Source organism: Salvelinus fontinalis, chromosome 5, assembly GCF_029448725.1.
Source record: "Salvelinus fontinalis isolate EN_2023a chromosome 5, ASM2944872v1, whole genome shotgun sequence".
Taxonomy (NCBI): Eukaryota; Metazoa; Chordata; class Actinopteri; order Salmoniformes; family Salmonidae; genus Salvelinus; species Salvelinus fontinalis.
In genome coordinates this window covers 45,941,420-45,965,789 of record NC_074669.1, presented here as the reverse complement: position 1 = coordinate 45,965,789, position 24,370 = coordinate 45,941,420, and the positions used below count along the sequence as shown (strand labels likewise).

Genomic DNA, 24,370 nt, shown 5'->3' with positions numbered 1-24,370 from the left:
ATTGTATGGTGCAAAAAATTACTTGTAATTTGAGGCAGCAGGCCTTAGTCAACAACCTGATACAGTACAATGTAACTTTGCCCTTTGAGCCCCCTCCCCATTGATAAGCGGACAGACACCACACAGGAATATTATCCAGTGACTATGCATTTATTCATTCACTACTTTACTCTAGTCGTTTTCTTAAGAAATTCAAGTATTTGTTGGGAGCACAAGTCCAAAACGTTTCATAAAACATGACAAAAAAACAAACCAACAGAATTTTAACATTTTCAAAACAGCAGTATTCAACATCGGCTTCATATTCAGAATAATCAAAAAACACAAGTATCACTTTTTTTTCCTTTCTTATCACCAGAAACATTTCTAACATCAACATTCCCAGGTGTAGTCTTCTCTCCAGTGCCTATTGAGCTCATGAACAAAGGATATAGACTTGCTTCCTTTTCCTTCCGTAGATGCGTCCCAAATGGCACCCTATTCCCTATATACTGCACTACTTTTGACCAGACCCTTAATAGGCAATAGGGTGTCATTTGGGATGGATCATAGCTCTGAAGAGAACTGGACATCTGAAAGCAAATCCCTAACGGTGCTTCTCTCTACTACATTGCTCTAACCAGTCTTCTCTTCTCCTATCAGCGCCGATGAAGGAAAGAAGGGGAGGATAAGAAGCTGCTTTAAGCTATTGAACTGCCAGAGGCGGTTCCTCCAGTGAGGAACGGGATGTCCTTATTGGCTTCTACATTAAGCATAGCTGGGTCATACTCCTTAGTGCACACTGTAGAAAAACATTTAGCAACAAGTGGCTTATTTGGACAAGTTCAAGTAGTCCCTCCCAGTTTTAGTCTGTTTTATTTTTTTGGTGCCTAATGAATATGACCCTGCTATAAAAGGCGAACAGAGACGAGAGGACAGTGTGAGGGGGATAGAGAGAAGAAAGGAGGGTGTGAGGGAAAGAGACGGACCCTGGTGAGCTCTTCTAAAACTCAGCCTGCTTGGGCTCTCTACTAAAGACAATAGCAAAGTTGTGAAACCAAAAAATAACTTTTTAAATGTATCACATCACAAAAGATAAAATATGAATCATATTTCCTAAAATCAAATTAATTAACATCACCACAAGTAAGGCATGTCCATGGCGACAACTCCCATTGCACAGCCTTCAAATCCAAAAGCCTCTTCCTTTTTTTTTTATATCATAAATACAGACATGCAGGTTTAAGTGAAACATTCTGGCAATCCCCATCAACCCCTTAGCCTACACTTCCAAAAGCACCATCAGGTGGCGGGACAAGGGCCTGACCACTGCCATGACGGCAATGCCAACTAGCACAGTGCAGCTTCTTCAGGAGCCTCATTTAAGCTAGTACTAGCTCCAGTCAGAGCTTCAGTGCACAGAGATTTGCGGTTCCTCTTTGTGAAAAAAAAAAAAGTTGAGGCACACTGTTATTGGTGAATAATATCTGTGTGTATTTGTGTGGTCGGGTCCACAGTCTTTGCAATGGAACACCTGAGCCGTGATCTCAACTGGAAATAAACCAACAACCAATAAAGGAAAAACAAAATACAGCAGCATTTCACCAATACATTTCAACAAGCTGTTCTTCCTGTCAGGACAGTGATTTAGTACAAAGGAATGACATCACGTTACAGTGCGTAGTAGTTGAGTTGGGTCTATGTACACTTTACCCAGTCTCTCTGGGTTCCCTTTTTGACTCCAACTGTTTTTGAGGTAATGAAATCATTGAAGCAGAAAACTGCACTTTCCCTTAAACTCTACACACACACACACACTGAAAGGGCTGACTACTCAGTACATGTGCTCAAGCTCGAACCACCACTCACAGAGAAGCTAAAAAAACACAAATTAAAATATAAAATAATATGATTTTAAAAACATGGGCGAGGCTCCATCTGCCTCAGAAGTCATGGCCCCACCCAATCATAGAACCAGGTCAAGTTGTTGTCTTGGAAATGTTTTGATCTTATGGACAAGGGCAGATTGGGAGGGAAGATTCACAAGTAGCACGGAATGAACCTCAAGGCCAGAGGTTGCATTGTAGCACCAGTTTACCGAAGATATTGAGAATGGGCCCAATGAAACTATCAAACCAAATCAATGGAATCAATGATAAAGGTAGGGTCATCAATGTGACATTAACATGACTAAGTCACTGAGAGCACAGGTAAGAGTATGGTATCGCCAGGAGCACGTTGCTTAGACGCTTTTCATCATATTGCACGAGGCTGGAATGACTTCAAAATGAACAGAGTAGAACAATTATTCAACATAAATTAATTAAACAGCTATTCCTTTGTCTCCACCTTCAACCACATTGGAGCACAACATAACACAACAAAACTTCAACTCTTCTAGTAATAAACGTTTCCAATAATTTCCCTCTTCTACCACTTTTCTTCTTTATTCCTTTTTTAAATTCAGCAGCACATTTTAGTTTTCAGCATTGGGGAAATGCCTATAGCGTTGGTGTAGTCAAGTCTTCACCAGTGTCAATAGTAGTTTTCATAGTTGGGAACTGTAGTTGTCATTGAAGGGAAATGTAGTCTTTAGTACAAGTGAGCATTTCCTCTGACAGACACTGTTCTTCTCTCTGAGAGGCTGGCGTACTGTTTCCTTCACACCTCCCCTCCATCCAGAGAAACCCAAACCTATCTTGTTCATTTTATCAAACTGAATTTCCCATGATTCTTCTTGTACATGAACGATACTCCCCTTCATCTCTCCTCCTTCCTGGAGACTTTGGAGGAATGCCACGCGGTAGACCTGAGTTATCAAGAAAGATAGACAAAGAAAGAGAGAGATGTAGATAGTGCAAGGCAAAATAGTATTTTAAGCTGCATGTATATTAGTTGTGTTCATCCCTCCCTTGGTGTTCCTCACCTGATGAAGGTCTTGAAGGCGGCACTCTGGGGGTTGATGCACAGCGGCACTCGTTTCCCCTGCTGGTGCTCTGTTATGAAGCGATGGATGAGCTCTGATAGAGCGAGAGAGAGAGGGGAGAAATTGCGAGAGAGATCGCAACAGGCCATCAATTTCAATAGCAAGCTGGGTTGGGAAAAAGTAAAAGAGAAGAGAATTGAAGAGAAAGAGTAGAGGGAAAAGCACTAGATAGCTCCTACCTTTGCCCTGCCAGACAGAGAGCAGGCTGTTATCATAGCTGTGACTGAAGTTCCGGTCGGCGGGCGGTTCAAAGTCACGCGTGTACACACGCCCGCTGGGCACCGAGTAGCAGCACTGACACATGCACGTGTGGTAGCGCAGACGGCCCTCGTCCAGGTAGGGATGGGAGAGGGCGTCGCTACCCGAGATCCGTTTGGCCTTAGTCACACACATGGAGAGAAAGTTGGTCCTTCGCTAATCTTGTATTTTCTCCCTTACTGTAGCTAGCTATGCATTTTCCTTCTCAGAGGTAGCTAGCTACATTTTCAGCTCTTGTTGCTTAAACTTCCCTATAAAAGAGGTAGCCAATTGTGTGACAATAGACTTCTGTCTCTACTCACCGGATCAAACACCAGCATACGACACAACAGGTGCACGGCCTCGTGAGTCGCCCCGTCCGACAGCATATATAACACAGAGAGCGACGGCTGAGGGGGAAGGGAAGGGGGGGGGGGGGGGGAGAGATTTAACATCATGAACTGCTGCACCTGGTTTTAGATAAGGATTGTGGGTAGGGTATAGATTAGATAATATCTGGGCCCTGTTTCCCAAAAGCATCTTAAGGCTACGTTCACCAATTAACTTAAGTCTTCCAAGACGCTTTTGGGAAACTGGGCCATGAGCAGTAATATTTTGGCACCCTATTTCTCCCAAAATATTTTTTGGGGGGGTTTTAACATAAACACAAACACGTTTGGCAGGAGATGCCAAAAGTGTTTGTTTGTGTTTATGTTAATACACCCCATTTTTTTTTTTTTTTTTTTAAGAAATTGAGAATTGTGCAAGTGTGCCAAAATACTGTGTCCATCTTCCATGCATAGCCTACAATCCAGGTATAAAAAGTATAAGAAATGAATTTTATATAGCATACACCATCACAATAAATCCATTATTTATTTTAGACAGGTCTAAAGAAACATGAAGAAAATGTAGCCTATATCGGAAAAACAGAATCGCATATTTTGAGTTGTCCTTATGTTAGGCCCTGATCTTGCTATGGCATATGGCTGTGGGCTACACTAATTCATTTAGCAAACATGATTTGCTTAGAATTCCGTGGCATTCTTTTATAGTATGAAGAATACAATTGAACATAGCTGAATAAAATAGAAAGCATATTTTCCACCAAACGATTTCCGAAGGAGTGACACATGCAGCTATTCAGTGTTGAGCGTTTAACAAAAAAACAGGGGCTCCAATATGTTTAATTTGGAGTTATTTATGCAACGGTAGTTGTGATACAAACTTAGAATGTATTAAAAATCAAAACATATAGCCTAAGACTGCATGATGCGACAAATGATTTGAAAAAAGTCACATGAAAGACATGAGCTCTTCTCCTTGTGCAGGCTCCACATACTTCATCATTCTCTCATTCACAATTTGACAAGCAAATGAAATCAAATTGTATTTGTCACTTACACATGGTTGGCAGATGTTAAAACCTGTTGGGGATGGGGGCGCTGTTTAGACTATTTATGCTAATGTGGCTAATTTTTTAAACGGCTTCCCACAAAATCCTTGATCGTACAATATGCATATTATTATTATTATTGGATAGAAAACAGTCTATAGTTTCTATAGGAGTTGAAATTTTGTCTCTAAGTGGAACAGAGCCCATTCTACAGCAATTTCCCTGACATGGAGTCAGATTTGAGAAACGTTGGCCACTTTTCTGAAGTCATTTAAACGGGCACTGTCGTTGCTATGACTATACGGACACTTCTTACGTCTTCCCCTGGATGCCTTTACGTGATGACGATTCCAACGGGCTCGATTGCTCGTTCACAGGCCCTACAAATGAAAAAAACCTTTAGCTAGCAAGTCTTTTCTTGCTGCGTAACGCGCGTGGAAGACACCGACCCTCTCCTGTTCCAAGCGTTAGTTTAGCCTGTTATATTTCTCCGGTCATCTTTTCACTCGTTATAGGAGTTACAAACATCACAAAGTAGTTAATTTAAAGCGTTTTATAGCAATTTATATCCGTTTAGTGCGATTTTGGGACATTTATTTTTGCAACGATGTGAAAAGTTGGGAACGCTTTTCAGTTCATCCCGAACGTAGTTGACATTTCCACATGGCAAGAGGACAGCTTTCCACCAAAAGACGATTTCTCCCAAGAAAGGATCCTTTGCCCAAGATACTGATGGAAGAACAGCTCAAGGTAGGACATTTTTATTATGATAAATCGTGTTTCTGTCGAAACATTTTAGTGGCTTAGGACGCCATGTTTTTTGACGTAGCTTCGCTTGGCGCAAACTGTATTGAAAAGTAAGGATAAATTAAAAAATGTAATAACGCAATTGTATTAAGAATTAAATTGTCTATCAATCCCTGTCCACCCTATATTTTTTAGTCACGTTTATGAGTATTTATGTATAAGAGTAGATCACTGTCTAAGTGGCGCAAGGACGTTTTCTTTACCAGCTTGTCTACATTTCACATTGTCTAACCATGATTTTGGTGGCTAAATATAAACATTTTCGATCAAACTGTATATGCATGTTGTAATGTGATGTTACAGGAGTGTCATCGGAAGAATTCTGAGAAGGTTAGTGAAAAAATTAATATCTTTTGGCGATGTTGACTTTTATCGCTCACTTTGGCTAGAATCAATGCTGGGCTGCTAATTGCTATGTGCTAAGCTAATATAACGATTTATTGTGTTTTCGCTGTAAGACACTTAGAAAATCTGAAATATTGTCTGTATTCACAGGATCTGTGTCTTTCGATTCGTGTATGCTGTGTATTTTTACGAAATGTTTGATGATTAGTAGTTAGGTAAACACGTTGCTCATTGTAATTATTCTAGTCCATTTGTGATGGTGGGTGCAATTGTAAACTATGCCATCTACCTGAAATATGCACTTTTTTCTAACAAAACCTATCCCATACCATAAATATGTTATCAGACTGTCATCTAATGAGTTTTTTTGTTGGTTAGAGGCTATAAATATCTTAGTTTAGCCGAATTGGTGATGGCTACTGGTGTTGGTGGACAAATAAAAGATGGTGGAATATGCTAATGTGTTTTTAGGTAATAGATGTACATCTTTACATATTGTGTCTTCCCTGTAAAACATTTTAAAAATCGGAAATGTTGACTGGATTCATAAGATCTGTGTCTTTCATTAGCTGTATTGGACTTTAATGTGTGAAAGTTAAATATTTTAAAAAAATATTTTTTTTGAATTTCGCGGCACTGGTTTTTCAGTGGGGGGGGGGGGGGAGTGCCGCTAGCGGCACGCTGATCCTAGACAGGTTAATGCGAGTGTAGCGAAATGCTTGTGCTTCTAGTTCCGACCATGCAGCAATATCTAACAAGTAATCTAACCTAACAATTTCACAACAACTACCTTATATACACACAAGCGTAAAGTAATGAATAAGAATATGTACATAAAAATATATGAATGAGCGATGGCCGAACGGCATAGGCAAGATGCAGTAGATGGTATAGAGTACAGTATATACATATGAGATGAGTAATGTAGGGTATGTAAACATTATATAAAGTGGCTAGTGATACATTTATTACATACATTTTTTATTATTAAAGTGGCTAGAGATGAGTCAGTATGTTGGCAGCAGCCACTCAATGTTAGTGATGGCTGTTTAACAGTCTGATAGCCTTGAGATAGAAGCTGTTTTTCAGTCTCTTGGTCCCCGCTTTGATGCACCTGTACTGACCTCGCCTTCTGGATGATAGCGGGGTGAACAGGCAGTGGCTCAGGTGGTTGTTGTCCTTCATGATCTTTTTGGCCTTCCTGTGACATTGGGTGGTGTAGATGTCTTGGAGCGCAGGTAGTTTGCCCCCGGTGATGCGTTGTGCAGACCTCCCTACCCTCTGGAGAGCCTTACTGTTGTGGGTGGAGCAGTTGCCGTACCAGGCGGTGATACAGCCCGACAGGATGCTCTCGATTGTGCATCTGTAAAAGTTTGTGAATGTTTTTGGTGACAAACCAAATTTCTTCAGCCTCCTGAGGTTGAAGAGGCACTGCTGCGCCTTCTTCACCACGCTGTCTGTGTGGGTGGACCATTTCAGTTTGTCCGTGATGTGTACACCGAGGAACTTAAAACTTTCCACCTTCTCCACTACTGTCCCGTCGATGTGGATAGGGGGCTGCTCCCCCTGCTGTTTCCTGAAGTCCACGATCATCTCCTTTGTTTTGTTGACGTTGAGTGTGAGGTTATTTTCCTGACATCACACTCCGAGGACCCTCACCTCCTCCCTGTAGGCCGTCTCGTCGTTGTTGGTAATCAAGCCTACCACTGTAGTGTCGTCTGCAAACTTGATGATTGAGTTGGAGGCGTGCATGGCCACGCAGTCATGGGTGAACAGGGAGTACAGGAGAGAGCTGAGAACGCACCCTTGTGGGGCCCCAGTGTTGAGGATCAGCGGGGTGGAGATGTTACCTACCCTCACCACCTGGGGGCGGCCCGTCAGGAAGTCAAGGACCCAGTTGCACAGGGCGGGGTCGAGACCCAGGGTCTCGAGCTTAATGACGAGCTTGGAGTGGTGTTATGGTGTTAAATGCTGAGCTGTAGTCAATGAACAGCATTCTTACATAGGTATTCCTCTTGTCCAGATGGGTTAGGGCAGTGTGCAGTGTGATTGCGACGTCTGTGGACCTATTGGGGCGGTAAGCAAATTGGAGTGGGTCTACGGTGTCAGGTAGGGTGGAGGTGATATGGTCCTTGACTAGTCCCTCAAAGCACTTCATGATGACAGAAGTCAGTCCTACGGGGTGAGTCATTTAGCTCAGTTGCCTTCGCTTTCTTGGGAACAGGAACAATGGTTGCCCTCTTGAAGCATGTGGGAACAGCAGACTGGGATAAGGACTAATTGAATATGTCCGTAAACACACCAGCCAGCTGGTCTACGCATGCTCTGAGGACACGGCTGGGGATGCCGTCTGGGCCGGCAGCCTTGCGAGGGTTAACACGTTTAAATGTTTTACTCACGTCGGCTGCAGTGAAGGAGAGTCCGCAGGTTTTGGTAGCGGGCCGTGTCAGTGGCACTGTATTGTCCTCAAAGCAAGCAAAGAAGTTGTTTAGTTTGTCTGGGAGCAAAACATCCTGGTCCGCGACAGGGCTGGTTTTCTTTTTGTAATCCGTGATTGTCTGTAGACCCTGCCACATACCTCTCGTGTCTGAGCCGTTGAATTGCGACTCTTTGTCTCTATACTGACGCTTAGCTTGTTTGATTGCCTTGCGGAGGGAATAGCTACACTGTTTGTATTTGGTCATGGTTCCGGTCACCTTGCCCTGATTAAAAGCAGTCGTTCGCGCTTTCAGTTTTGAGCGAATGCTGCCATCAATCCACAGTTTCTGGTTGGGGAATGTTTTAATAGACGCTGTGGGTACAACATCACGATGCACTTGCGAATAAACTCACTCACCGAATCAGCATATTCATCAATGTTATTGACTGACGCTATGCGGAACATATCCCAGTCCACGTGATCGAAGCAATCTTGAAGCGTGGAATCAGATTGGTCGCACCAGCATTGAACAGACCTGAGCACGGGTGTTTCCTGTTTTAGTTTCTGTCTATAGGCTGGGAGCAACAAAATGGAGTCGTGGTCAGATTTTCCGAAAGGAGGGTGGGGGAGGGCTTTATATGCGTTGCGGAAGTTAGAAGACCAATGATCCAGGGTTTTGCCAGCCCGGGTCGCGCATTCGATATGCTGATAAAATTTAGGGAGCCTTGCTTTCAGATTAGCCTTGTTAAAATCCCTAGCTACAATAAATGCAGCCTCAGGATATGTGGTTTCCAGTTTACATAGAGTCAAATGAAGTTCTTTCAGGGCCGTCGATGTGTCTGCTTGGGGGGGATATACACGACTGTGATTATGATCGAAGAGAATTCTCTTGGTAGATAATGCGGTCGGCATTTGATTGTAAGGAATTCTAGGTCAGGTGAACAAAAGGACTTGAGTTCCTGTATGTTGTATTGATCACACCACGTCATATAATCATAAGGCATACACCCCCGCCCTTCTTCTTACCAGAGAGATGTTTGTTTCTGTCGGCGCGATGCGGGAAGATGCCAGGTGGCTGTACCGACTCTGATGACTTATCTAGAGTGAGCCATGTTTCCGTGAAACAAAGAACATTACAATCTCTGATGTCTCTCTGGAAGGCAACTCTTGCTCGGATTTCGTCTACCTTGTTGTCAAGAGACTGGACATTGGCAAGTAGTACGCTCGGGAGCGGTGCGCGATGTGCCTGTCTACGGAGCCTGACCAGAAGACCGCTCCGTCTGCCCCTTCTGGGGCTCTGTTGTTTTGAGTTACCGGCTGGGATCCGATCCATTGTCCTGGGTGGTGGACCAAACAGAGGATCCGCTTCGGGAAAGTCGTATTCCTGGTTGTTATGTTGGTGAGTTGACGTTGCTCTTATATCCAATAGTTCCTCCCGACTGTATGTAATAAAACGAATTCCTGGGGTAACAATGTAAGAAATAACACACAAAAAAAACAAAATACTGCATAGTTTCCTAGGAACGCGAAGCGAGGCGGCTATCTCTGTTGGCGCCGGAAGTAACCATCAGACTATTCTTAATTTAAATCTGGTCTTTACATATGGCAATATACACTACAAGACCAAAAGTATGTGGACACCTGTTCGTCAAACATCTCATTCCAGAACCATGGGCATTAATATTGAGTAGGTCCCCCCTTTGCTACTATAACAGCCTCAACTCTTCTGGGAAGGCATTCCACTAGATGTTGTAACATTGCTGGGGGGACTTGCTTCCATTCAGCCACAAGAGCATTAGTGAGGTCGGGCACAGATGTTGGATGATTAGGCCTGGCTCGCAGTCAGCGTTCCAATTCATCCCAAAGGTGTTCGATGGGGTTGAAGTTCTTCCACACTGATCTCAACAAACAATTTCTGTATGGACCTCGCTTTGTGCATGGGGGCATTGTCATGCTGAAACAGGAACGAGCCTTCCCCAAACTGTTGCCACAAAGTTGGAAGCACAGAATTGTCAAGAATGTCATTGTATGCTGTAGCGTTAGATTCGTCCGTCCGACTGCCAGATGGTGAAGCGTGATTCATCACTCCAGAGTACGCATTTCCACTGTTCCAGAGTCCAATGGCAGTCACTCCAGCCGATGGTTGGCATTGGTGATTTTAGGCTTGTGGCTGCTTGGCCATGGAAACCCATTTCATTAAGCTCCCGAAGAACAGTTATTATGCTGACGTTGCTTCCAGAGTTTGGAACTTGGTAGTGAGTGTTGCAACCGAGGACAGATGATTTTTACGCGCTTCAGCACTAGGCAGTCCCCTTCTGTGAGCTTGTGTAGCCAACAACTTCGCGGCTGAGCCGTTGTTGCTCCTAGACATTTCCACTTTACAATAACAGCATTTACAGTTGACTGAGGCAGCTCTAGTAGGGCAGACATTTTACGAACTGACTAGTTGGAAAGGTGGCATCCTGAAGGTGCCACGTTGAAAGTCACTGAACACATCAGTAAGGCCTTCTATTGCCAATGTTTATCTATGGAGATTGCATGGCTGTGTGCTTGATTTTAGACACCAATCAGCAACTGGTGGCTGAAATAGCCAAATCCACTCATTTGAAAGGGTACATATTTTTGCATATATAGTGTATGTGTGTAATTATTTTTATTTAGAATGGCCCACAAAAAAAATAAAAATGTAATATGTAGTCTGCACTCGAATAGCAAATGGAGGTTACGTTTTTTTAATATGCAAGCATATACGGCTCGTCCATTAGGCTAGGGGAAGCTTTCCGAAAGTAAATTGCCAAAATGATAGAGAAATAAATAAAATAAATAAAATAATTCAAAATAGAATACTAAAGCATGATTTGGCCACGGAAGATCATTAGCTTCGTTAAAAAAAATAAGTTGTGGATAGTTATAAAACCACATTGCCTACAGTCGGAAGGAAAGGCAGCGTGCGCAATTTGGGCAGATTCATTGTTGAGTTGCGACGGCCTGTGAAAAGCGCGGAGACCAAGCCAGGCATATCGCAATTTAAAAATACAATCGCAGGGAAAAAAGGCAAAGAAAGTAGAAACATATCTGATATAGCTTATAGACTAGACCTACTCTAGGTTATACGCACTCAGCCATGCATTGAACGTTATTTTTTGCTAACACTGATTGAGTTATATTATGACTATCCAACCTATTTATCACACTACAAAAAGTAGGCTCTTACATAAGCCAGCATATGTGATTATGCATGTAATGTTTTTATTATAAAGGTGCATTTTTATGGGGAAAATGATCTTCCCCAAACTTATTTTTACATTTTTTTATAATTTTTATCCCATTTTCTCCCCAATTTTTCGTGGTGTCCAATCGCTAGTAATTACTACCTTGTCTCATCGCTACAACTCCCGTACGGGCTCGGGAGAGACGAAGGTCGAAAGCCATGCGTCCTCCGAAGCACAACCCAACCAGCCGTACTGCTTCTTAACACAGCGCGCCTCCAACCCGGAAGCCAGCCGCACCAATGTGTCGGAGGAAACACCGTGTACCTGGCCCCCTTGGCTGGCGCGCACTGCACCCGGCCCGCCACAGGAGTCGCTGGAGCGCGATGAGACAAGGATATCCCTACCGGCCATACCCTCCCTACCCCGGATGACGCTATGCCAATTGTGCGTCGCCCCACGGACCTCCCGGTCGCGGCCGGCTGCGACAGAGCCTGGGCGCGAACCCAGAGACTCTGGTGGCGCAGTTAGCACTGCGATGCAGTGCCCTAGACCACTGCGCCACCCGGGAGGCCCCTCTTCCCCAAACTTAACTCACACACTGTCGATGTATGCCTGGTAGGCTACACTGCTTGTAAAGCGGATTAATGTGCTTAATTTTAAGAAGTGAATAAGAAATATAGCAGCACAAGAAAGCTGGGATCCTTTTTTAAATAGTGGCCAGTCAAAACTCTGTTTACACACGCGATGGCGCAATGGCTGGGCTTATAAGAACACGTTTCACTGGGCTCTGTAAACTATGTGCTCTCCAACCATGTTCCAGGGCTCCTATGCCTAGGCTATAGGATACGTTTGGAATGATTTGGCCACTTTAATTGTGATACAAACCTTATCAAAAAAATATAGGCCTAAGGACTAGGCTACATGGTGTGCGCCTATGATTATCATTCATCTGTCGGAACAGGGGCAGAAAAAAAATCAATTATACATGTCATCATATACACAAATAGCAAATGGAGGACACTTTTCCTGCGGTTCATTTTCATACCAGCCAGGTAGGCTACTCCTGTTGTAAAGTGAAGCAATGTGCTTAATATTAGGAAAGTTGAGAAATAAATAGTAGGCCTAGCCTACAGAAATCAGATGGGATCCTCCCTCCCTCGTTTTAATAGAGACCAAAACTCTATTTTCTCACAAATGCATAGCCTATAGAAATGTTCATGGGCTCTCATGAAGTGTTCAATTTGATTTTTGATTACATTTGCATTGATTAGAGGGACAATAAGTACCAGGCCATTAGTGACTGTCAGTTAGCAAGTTTGGTAGGATACTAATGACCATCAGTGGCATCAGAGCGCAGTTTTGGAGAAGCCTAGTTACCGTGACTAAACGGTCACATGGAATTTGATTGCGGTCATGACTCGTGACCGCAGGTGTGGTGGTAAAACGGTCACTGTAACAACCCTAGTTTGAAGTAAGGTATTTACGTTTGTAAAGTGCAAGGGGGACAATATTTGACCACATGTGTCTCATAGTAATACAAAGGAAGGTCAGATCAGTTAGTGAGTAGTTCATAGGTTCAGTGAGGAGGAAGTACCGGTTTGTGAGGTCCTCTCAGGATGTGAGCTCTGGCCCCCTCACAGGCAGATGCCATGGCAGAGAGAGGAGGGGTACCCAGCAGATCAGTGATCAGATCCAACTGAGGGGTAGAGGGAGAGAGAGAGAGTGAGAATATAGAGTGTGAGGGTGGGAGAGACAGAGGAGATTTAATTTGACAACAAACCTAAATAAATAAAAAACAACCATCCACAAGTGCCAAAAATTCGATACATTTGATTATTAATTGTTAGATAAAAGTTAAAATCATTGCCCAGACAGATTACACCTTCAGATGGCTTTCCCTCTTTCCTCCCTCCCAACCCGTTGAATAGGGTTCCTCTACTAGAGCTGTGGCGGGCACAACATTTCGTCAGCCGGTGATTGTCACGCAAATAACTGTCGTTCTCACGGTAATTGACCGTTAATTAACAAACACATTTAGCATCTCCTGGCTTCCACACATAGCCTACAAGCCACTGATGCAGACCTTTGGAACATCTAGATTTTAAAAAGTATAGTAAATCCATGTAATATAGCCTACACCTTGACAATAAATCAATTATTTATTTTAGACAGGTCTAAAGAAGCATGATATGAAGAAAATGTAGTCTATTTCAGAAGAACAGAATAGCATACTCTGAGTTGTCCTTATGTTGGGTCCTGATCTGGCTATGCCAAATGGCTGTGGGCTACACTAGCTCATTTAGCAGACAAGATTTACTCAGAATTTCATGGCATTATTTTATATTATGAAGAATACAATTGAACATAGCTGAATAAAATAGAAAGTATATTTTCTCCAAACGATTTGAGGGAATGAGCACATGCGGCTATTCTGTGTGGAGTGGTTAACAAAGAAATAAGTACTCCTATATGTTTAATTTGAGTTATTAATGTAACTTTAGTTGTTCTACAAACGTTGGGCTATATATTTAGATTTTTAATACATTATAAGTTTGCATGATGCGACTAATGGTGATTTTTTTTAAAGTAACTTGAAAGGAATGAGCTCTGCTTTTTTTTGCGCAGGCTATAAACACACTATAAACACTTCATCAGTCTCTCATTCACAATTTTACAAGTACTTAATAATGCCTCGAATTTCATAGCGGCATCCCCTTTGTGTGGCCGCAATGCACCCTAAAAAAAATCCATGCCTTTTGCGTCCAGTTGCCGATGTGTCCTTGGCCCAGAGTGCTGCGTTGTGCCCTTCTCCCTGAGTGCTGCTTGCTCCGAAGCAACTCACTTACATGGCTCTCCATCACAGGCTACAAGTGAAGACAGACACATTGGGGACGCAACTGCGCAAGTCCTTTGTTAAGTTCATGTTTTAAGTATCCCTATATTTCTGTTATTACGGGGCTATCACTCAGTCAAGAGTGCGCCTGCGCAGGGAGTCTTGTAGTTGATGGACCTAGCCTGGAGGGGAATGGCTACCTTGTAGTGTGTTCATATAGTATAGTAAACTTTGTTAAACTGGAACCTTGTCGTTGTGTCATTTTGAGTTAACATTGGTAGCAGAGGATGGTTAATAACTACAATGTGCCACCTCGCTTCGACGAGAAGAGGTCGTACGAAAGTTGGAAAAATGAACTTGGAATCTGGACACGGGTTACTAATCTGGACGTGAAAAAGCAAGCACTTGCAGTGGTATTATCGCTCGAGGGAAGAGCGAGAGATACAGCACTGGAAATATCCGTTGAGGATTTGAACAAGGATGACGGTATGGTGAATTTGATCAGAGCACTGGATTCTGTATTTCTTAAAGAAGAGAAAGACCATGCCTACGAGGCATATTCAAACTTTGACAGTGTTACGGGAGATATTTTGGTTGCAATGATGGAATACATCATTGATTTCGAACAGAGGTACAATAGGATGCGCTAATACGACATGGTTCTCCCAGATGCAGTGTTAGCTATCAAGTTGCTAGAGACTGTCTGTCTAGATGGTAGGGAGAAAGTTGGATTTGACTGCTTGTACTGTGCTGACTTTTGCATCAATGAAGTCGGCACTAAAAATAATTTTAGGTGAAAAGACGTCTGTCGCGCCAATAACAGATGGACTGCAAGTGAGTGACGCAGCATATTACACTGAGCAGCAGAGAAAAGACGCCAACAAGTCACGTTCTCAAGACAACCAGAAGAGGGCGCCATTTCCCGGCACAAATCCACTGGACAAATATGGAAGGAGATCAAAATGTGCTATTTGTCAAAGCACTTACCATTGGGTTAAAGACTGTCCTCATAAAAATGAACAAGTTAAACTAACAAGAGGAAATGTAAACACAGAGATAGAGCAGTGTAACATTACACTGTTTTCAAATGAATCTGCTTCTGATACTGAGATTTTTATAGTTGAATCCTTAGGATCTGCTGTGATTGATACTGCATGTACACGGACAGTGTGTGGTGCAAAATGGCTTGATAGCTATGTCAGTGAACTAAGTATGAAAATAGTACAAAATATGATTGACACACCAAGCAACAGAGCTTTCAAATTTGGAGATGGGAGAATTGTCCATTCTACCAAGAGAGTTAAGATACCAGCAAAAATTGGTCAGACAAAGTGTCACATTGAAACAGAGGTGGTCCCTACAGATATCCCCTTAAGCAAAGCTTCCCTCAAGAAGGCAGAGGCTGTACTAGACATAAAAAATGACAAGGCAGTGATGTTTAAACAACCAGTGACTCTTGAACTTACTACCTCAGGCCACTATTGTGTAAACATTTTAGACAAAGACATCACAGAGTCCATGCAAAAATGAGATTCTGACTGACACAGAGCACATGGAGATTCTGACAGTCACAGAGAACATGAACACAAAAGAAAAACACAAAGTATTGTTAAAGCTTCACAAACAGTTTGGACATGCTACAGTTGACAGACTTCAGACGTTACTCAGCAGTTCAGGGAATAATGATGATGAAAAGTACGAAACTGGACACAAAGTGTACTATAAACGAGTTGACTGTCAAGAGTGGAAAGGACCAGGAGTAGCCATTGGTCAAGATGGTGTGGTGATATTTGTGAGGCACGGAGGCATCATTGTCAGGGTGCATCACTCAAGATTGCGGAAAGTAAATGATCAACAAGATAGAGGGGCTGTTGCTGAGAATCAGTCTCCTAATGAAAATGACAAAAAGGACACAGTAACAGACACAAACCTACCAGATGTCGCATCCAATGATATGGACACTGAAACTGACACAGGAAATGGAGCAGAGACCTTCAACCATGCCACAGGTAATACTGTTGAGGGTTCAAATGAGGAAAACATTCAACAACAGCCACATGTGTTAAGAGAACATGGTTGTTCCAATCTGAAAACTGGACAAACTGTTAAATACATGGACAGAGAAAGTGGTATTCCACATACAGCAACCGTCATTGAAGGAGCAGGAAAAGCCAAAGGAAAACACCAGAACTGGTACAACTTGCAGTACTCTGAACCAGCTACACTTTCTGGTACAACAGGGTTAGCTGACCTGTCACTTGTAGATAATATTAGAATTGAACCAATGGAAAATTGAGAAAAACAGAATGACATTCAAAATGATGATGTACTTTAAACAAAGGACGTGTCATTTGACTCAGCTAAGCTAGATGAGCTCAGTAATTGGAGGAAAAATTTAGTGTTTGAGGAAGTCAAAGACATTGGCCAAAAATGCATCTCAACAAGGTGGGTGTGTACCTTAAAGAACCCTTAACCTGAATAGTGCCTAAAGCACGTCTAGTGGCTAGAGGTTTTGAGGAGCTGGCTGCTAAAGAACTCCCAACCGACATGCTCCTCAGTCACTCAGATTGCTGATGTCAGTGATCTGCCAGAAAAAAATGGAAACTTAATTCCAGACATCAAATCTGCATTTTTGCAGGGAACAGAGCTGTCAAGGGACATTCACATCCAACCTCTGCCTGAAGCGAAAAGCAAAGGAACACTGTGGAAACCAAAAAAGTGTGTGTATGGACTGGCAGATGCATCACTCTACTGGTACAACAAAGTCAAGGCAACAATGCTGAATACAGGTGGAAAAATGTCACAAGTGGATCCTGCAGTCTTCTATTGGCTTGATCAAGACTGCAATGTGACTGGAGTACTTGCCTGTCATGTTGATGACTTTATCTGGGGTGGCTCACAGACCTTTGCTTCAACTGTGATTCCACACCTCAAAGCTGTTTTCTAGGTCGGCCGTGAGTAGCATGATCATTTTTGTTATGTTGGCATAGAGTTTATTACAGTTGATGGAAAAATACTGATGCAACAGGAGAGCAATATCAAGAATTTTCAACCCATTCACCTGGATTCTTCAAGAGCCGTACAAAGGAATTCCCCTCTATGTGGAATTGAAGCTGATCAATTGAGGTCAAAGATAGGACAACTTTTATGGGTTGCTAGACAGAGTAGACCTGATGTAATGTTTGATGGTTGCAACTTGGCATCTAACACAAAACACGCCACTGTACAAACCATTCATGAGGCAAACAAAGATGTTCGTAAACTGAAATCACAACAAGTGACTTTAAAGTTTCAGTATGATGGAAAAGATGACTCTTTGAAACTAGTTGTCTTCAGTGATGCTTCGCTAGGGAACCTTACAGATGGAGTCACACAAGGTGGACATCTAATCGTGTTAACGGGTGAAGGAGGAAGATTCTCACCTATCTGTTGGCAGTCAAAAAGGATCAGAAGGGTTGTCCGAAGCACACTTGCTGGAGAAACCCTTGCTCTTGCGGATGGAATTGACAATGCTATCTTTCTTGCAACTCTGTTCTCAGAGCTTAGCACTGGTGAGACAAAACGGCACTTTCTACCTGTAGTTAGTGATTTATTTATTTAGAATTCAAGGCACACTTAACCAGCAAGGCTACCAAAGCATTCTGCAGCAATACACAATCCCATCTGGTTTGCGCTTAGTGGGACTATCATTTGTTTTCCAACTGGACAATGACCCACAACACACCTGCAGGCTGTGTAAGGGCTATTTGACCAAGGAGAGTGATGATGCTGCATCAAATGACCTGGCCTCCGCAATCACCCGATCTCAACCCAATTGAGATGGTTTGGGATGAGTTGGACCGCAGAGTCAAGGAAAATCAGCCAACAAGTGCTCAGCATATGTGGAAACTCCTTCAAGACTGTTGGAAAAGCATTAATCATGAAGCTGGTTGAGAGAATGCCAAGAATGTACAAAGCTGTCATCAAGGCAAAAGGTGGCTACTTTGAAGAATCTAAAATAGAAAATATATTTTGATTTGTTTAACACTTTTTGGGATACTACATGATTCCATGTGTGTTATTTCATAGTTGATGTCTTCACTACTATTCTACAATGTAGAAAATAGTAAAAATACTATTTAAAAAAAAACTTGAATGAGTAGGAGCGGTCAACATGTGAAGTTGCAGATCCCCATCGTTGTCGTCGCCAAAAATGTAGTGGAAATTCAGTACTGAGAGACTTGGTCATTTCCCCAAACAACCATCTTTATTTAATATCAATTAATTATTGCAATAATGAAACCGACGACCCCACACTCCGAAGTGTGTGCCGAGTGCTTAACTAATAATGAAAAAAACAGATCTTATATCGGAGCTAAAAAATGCTTAGTCAGGCTGGTTCCAACCCCTCCCATGCAGAGTGGGGGCACCATAAGATACTTTGGGTCCATCCTGTGGTCATCTGCATGGGGGTTGTTGTCCAGGCTAAGTTTCCCAGATGCCAGGATGATGAGACAATGAGGGTTTTGTTCTATTCCTCCAGGCTCTCTTTATCTCTGTTACACCCACCACATCTTATCTATGGAATGCCAGCTGTAGGTTTTTACCTAGCCATCACTTAAACAGTTGCCAGACCAAGCTTCAAAAGACTCCTCTCAGTTCACTCAGAATGAAGAGAGAGAAATGTCTTAATATTAGTTATGTATATAATCATTAACTATTAATATCAAAAAAATCAGGTGAATATGAAAATGTTCTATCACAGTAGGTGTGTGCAACCTGTTGACTGGTACTGTATGTGTGAAATTTGTTTTGATTTATGATGGACCGTTATCATGCACCTGTATCGAAACAGGGGCAGGGGAAAAAATACATGTCATCTATGCACTTAAATAGCAAATGGAGGACGCTTTTCCCGTGGTTCATTTTCATGCCAGCCAGGTAGGCTATATTCCTGTTGCAAAGATAACCAATGTGCTTAATAATATTAGGGAAGTTGAGAAATAAATATAGTATGCATAGCCTATAGAAAGCTGATGGGATCCTCCTCTTTTTAATAGAGACCATCACCCTGTTTTATTGCGCAACTGCATAGCCTATAGAAATGTTACGCAACATGAGCTCATGGGCTCTCATGAAATGTTTAATTCGATTTTTGATTACATTTGCAATGATGTCAGAGTGATTAGAGGGACAATTGAGTACCAGGCAGTTTGGTAGGCTACTAATGACCATCAGCAGCATCAGAGCATGGAGAAGCCTAATTACCGTGACCGTGGAATTTGACTGCCTTCGTGACTTGTGACCGCCGGTGTGACGGTAATACGGTCACCGCAACAGTCCTACCCTCTACCTGTTGTATGGGGCTCTGGGCCTGGAACAGGATGCGTCGACCCAGTAGTTCAGCGAAGATGCAGCCCACCGACCAGACGTCTATGGCAGAGCCGTAATGGCGGCTGCCCATCAGCACCTCAGGAGCCCGGTAGTACTGAGTCACCACCTCCTGGGTCATGTGACGAGACGGGTCCGGCTCCTCCACACGTGCGAGCCCAAAGTCACAGATCTGAGAGAGAGAGGAGAGGGAAGAGAAAGAAAGAGGTGAGTGGAAGAGGGGGAATTTAGTTACATGATAATAACACTGAGTATACAAAACATTAACAACTGCTCTTTCCATGACAGACTGACCAGGTGAAAGCTACCTTTTTGATGTCACTTGTTAAATCCACTTCAATCAGTGTAGATGCGGGCATTTTTAAGCCTTGAGACAGTTGTGACATGGATTGTGTATGTGTGCCATTCAGAGGCTGAAAAAAGGGCAAGACAAAATATTTAAGTGCCTTTGAACAGAGTATGGTAGTAGGGGCCAGGTGCACCAGTTTCACTGTGTCAAGAACTGCAACGATGCTGGGTTTTTCACACTCAACAGTGATGGGTTCGGATTTCTAAACTTTAAATATTGTTAATCATCAGTTATACTAGAGACATGAGGGGTGCCATAGTCTAGGGACTACACTAGAAGTTAATGGTTATCTGTAGGAGGAATGTATATGGTGGATGCAATTAAGCTTGGAATGTACTGAGTGGAGGAAAGACTGGGTGGAGAGCTGTGGATTACTGAGGAAGGGGGTCGAGGTCAGGTCACATTAAGGGAGAAGGAACAGTTTATTGCCCGTAACACTTAACTTCCTGCCTAGCAATAAAGATGTAATGTTTAGAGAGAAGGAGGAGACTCCATCCAAATTAGGGTATATATACTACCACTGGTGGAAATATGTTTTTGTCTTATGCAGCTGTATGACCCAATGGATGAATAAACTTGGTCTAAGCTTTACTAATCGTCCATGAGTTTTAATAGGTTCATTTAGAACCTAACAACAGTTTCCCATGTGTATCAAGAATGGTCGACCACCCAAAGGACATCCAGCCAACTTGACACAACTGTGGGAAGCACTGGAGTCAACATGGTCAAGCACCCCTGTGGAACGCTTTCGACACCTTGTAGATTCCATGCCCCAACGAATTGAGTCTGTTCTGGGGGCAAAAGGTGTGGGGGGGGTGCAACTCAATATTAGGAAGGTGTTTGTAATGTTTGGTATAATCAGTGTAGGTTGACCAGTGTAATTACAGCATAATACACGTGTATGTTTGTCAAAAGGTGTATAGATGAAATTCTTCAGCCCATATTGACCTCTACTAAGTTATTTTTTTCTTGGCCAGCATAATGCTTTCTTGTCATGTCTTTTGAGGAAGTTCACACACAGATTCACACATTCATACATGCGGACACACGCCAAAACAAACGTGTACACACACACAGTTACCTTGAGCAGGCAGTTGCTGTTGACTAACAGGTTCCCAGGTTTGATGTCCCTGTGCAGGATGCCAGCAGAATGCAGGTACTTCAGCCCTGAGAGAAGGAGAATCCCTGTTACTCATAATGGTTCAAATACAGCCCCGAGCCAATTCCCCTTCAGTGTTTGCAGTCAATGACAACATGAATCCATCAATATGGCTCCATCACATGAAACAAGCTGGCTCCTTTAAACCTGCAAACCCAGAAAGGCTAGGAGGTAAACTCACAAATGGGTTGTTTTTGGGCTCAGGAGTCAACCTTTAACTTTGACTTCCAACTCCATTTCAACCTTCAACTTTGCCCCTTTCCCTACTCCTCCCCCCGTCCCACTCACCTCTGAGAATCTGGTAGAGGAACACCTTGATGTGGTCGGTGGTGAGGGGCTGGGGAGACACGATGACTTTGTGGAGGTCACTCTGCATCAGCTCAGTGATCACGTAGCTACAGTCAGGCATGGCCCACGGTCAAGGAAACAGGCGCCTATAGGATGTGGATGGACCACAACGAAGAAAGCGTAATACTCCATCTATCTATATTAAAGTTAAATGTATCTATCATAACACAAGACTATCACTAACAGTATCATCTCTGTTGAGGTTTATCTTGATTTAGATTGTACTATGTAGATTCAGACTGTTTTGAAAGGAGGACATGATAATAGAGAGAGAAAGTGCAGGAGTGAACAATGGCTGACACATAACAGTCATGTGTGCAAGTGTGTGTGCGCACATGAATGTGCGTGTGAAGGATACATTTCCTCGAAGCAGTCGATCTGTGGAGGCTGCAGAATATCCAGCGCTGACAACACCTGTAAACACACATCATCATCATCACCCTTCTCGTTGTTTTAATGATTAGCGATCTAAAGGACAAAACAGACAGACGAACGGTTAAAAGCAGTGAGTGGCCATCCTATCGCCTCTGACCACAGAACATTGGCCATCATTTCGTGTTCATTTTCTGACGATTGTACATCGCCACCATTCATCAACACTCGGCAAGTGATCTACTGTTCACAGCCAACGTTTGTTATGGCACTTCTTGTCCTTAAGTGTCTAAACTATAACAAACCTCTAACTTCACAGTGATATTTGTAATGATAGCCTATGTATGGAAACATATCAATGAGCAGTGTGAAGATGCATCGCTATGTCTTATGTTATGGATGCAATACTGTATGAAAATGTCTCAAATGGCACCTTTTTCCTATAGTAAGTACACTTTTTGTTTTTTATACCTGAGTATAGGAAATAGGGTGCACTTTAGGATGCAACCTATGCGTGTTGTGCAGTCCTGTGTATAGATGTATTGCTATCCATTCTTACGTTGTCGTGTTTGAAGAAGCAGAGCATCCTCAGCTCTCTGAAGACCCTCTTACAGGAGACTAGGTTCTGGAAGACATTGGGCATCTTTTTCAGGGCTACCTTACGCCCGTCACGAGGGTCTGTCACTGACCTGCAGGAGCAATATGAAGAGAGGCAAATGTTAGCACTGGTCACCAATGGGGAGGGCACGTGCTCAGTATGTCTACCTTATTCCCTTGTCAGATACACACCCTTTTTTTGGAAAGGAACAACACCATGCAAAAACTCACATGGAAATCAGTCTTAATTCTTATTTGAAATTGCACAACTTACCAGACCACACCAAATGCGCCATAACCGATAGGTCGATCAGGCTCCATCTCAGCAGGGCTTGGTACTTCACTGGCAGGACTACTATGAGGCTGTGGTACAGCGGCCCCGCCGCCGGTGCTTCCCCCAAGAGATGTTGGATGTCGTGGCGTCCCCGCCGGGGCAGTGGGTCCAGTTAGACTCGGTGTTGCACTGAGGCCCGTGGAAGTGGCTCCAGTTGAGGTGTTGACGCAAAAATACTTATGGCCTAACTCAGATCCGGGGAACAGGTTACCACATACTGTCTGCTGCCGGCCTGTACCATGGAATGCCATTCTATTTCAAACCCCTATCAGAATTCATTTGGGAGCTATGTCTAATACTGTACTCACTTTGAGCGTTGCATACATTACATATACATGATCCAGAGCTTCACTTCAATGTTCTATGCAGGCATGATTGTGACTGTTTCTTGCTTGTAGAACATGCAACGGAGAATGTAAACAATGTCTGATATGGTTGGCAGCTATCTTGCCAGCTATATAATAACAGGAGCAGTGCTGTTTAGCTTGCTATTAGACTCGTCGTGGAATCACCAGTATTGGCTTCAGTGAGGTAGGTAGGTCACGACAAAAAAACTAAAGTATAATTAGCAGTGCGTGTTCCTGAGCTAACGTTATATAGACACAAACACGATCTAATTGGACAGTGATCACATAATCAATGCAAGTCTGGTTGGAGAAAACAATGCCTGTCACTGTTAATACATTTGTACTTTGTTTCGTGGCCTAATTTTACGACGAGAAAGAAGTCTCCCCTTACCTAACAATGCTATGTTACATTACCTGGCTACCAGCTCGCGCTACATTAGTTTATTGCCCGGGCTCAGCTAGCTACTCTAGCTACCTTTGTCTGGTTGAAGTTAACGAACTAGCTAGCTAAACCTTAATGTAGACACACCTGTGTTTGCATATAGTTAGCTGAGTAACTACACTAGCTTATTATATAGCTAACCAGTTGCACTATGTTGCAGAGGTAGCTAAATAGAGGTAGCAAACGCCCATTTCATCCACTTCAGATGTCGGTCAATGAAATTAAGATTCGTAGAACGTTAGCTAGCTGGCATCAGCCCGATTGCTAACCAGCTGTTCCATGCCCCTTATAGATAGCCGGTATTTAGCTAGTAGACTATCGTGACCTATATATTTGCTTTGAGCAAAAACACTTTCAGTAGACGAAACGATTCCAGGAAAACGAACGAAAAACAAACCAGCAAACGTTGTTCGCAGCGTGAGGAAATCCTATTTGATTTTACACAACGAAAGTCAGGTTTGCATCGCTAGCTGCGTTAGCCAGGGTTGTCAGCTAGCTAAATTGCTAACAAGCTAGCCATATCATACCCAATGCTAAAAATGAAAAGTGCAAAGAGAGATTAAACCAGCTGCTATGTGATATATTCCATCGCTCTTCTCTATATCATCTGCTAAACATGTCTTCCGAATTATCCCTTTCTTTCTTGGAAATCAGCTGTCTGAAAGAGTGGGATAGTGAGTGAGTTGGGGGATGGATAGCAAAGGAGGAGAAAATGTGGGGGAGGGTTAGAACACTGGTGTAAACAATGCCATGGACAATAGATCAACGGCTCATATAATCAATATTCAGATTATCATAACTATATTTTATAGAGATAAAAAATAAATATTAATAGTTC

General features: G+C 42.9%; 1 protein-coding gene across 1 annotated transcript; it reads right to left on the bottom strand.

Moving 5' to 3' along the window:
- Window positions 1–129: 129 nt before the first annotated feature.
- Window positions 130–24,280, bottom strand: LOC129855684 (serine/threonine-protein kinase NLK2-like). Its single transcript, XM_055923603.1, has 11 exons — window positions 22,684–24,280; window positions 22,372–22,501; window positions 21,799–21,854; window positions 21,381–21,487; window positions 21,015–21,100; window positions 19,547–19,756; window positions 12,976–13,077; window positions 3,526–3,612; window positions 3,145–3,343; window positions 2,906–2,999; window positions 130–2,788 (listed from the first exon to the last, which is right to left on the bottom strand). Exons 1-11 carry the CDS (start codon window positions 22,992–22,994, stop codon window positions 2,740–2,742), a joined length of 1,431 nt encoding a protein of 476 aa, XP_055779578.1. The 5' UTR covers window positions 22,995–24,280; the 3' UTR covers window positions 130–2,739.
- Window positions 24,281–24,370: the final 90 nt, after the last annotated feature.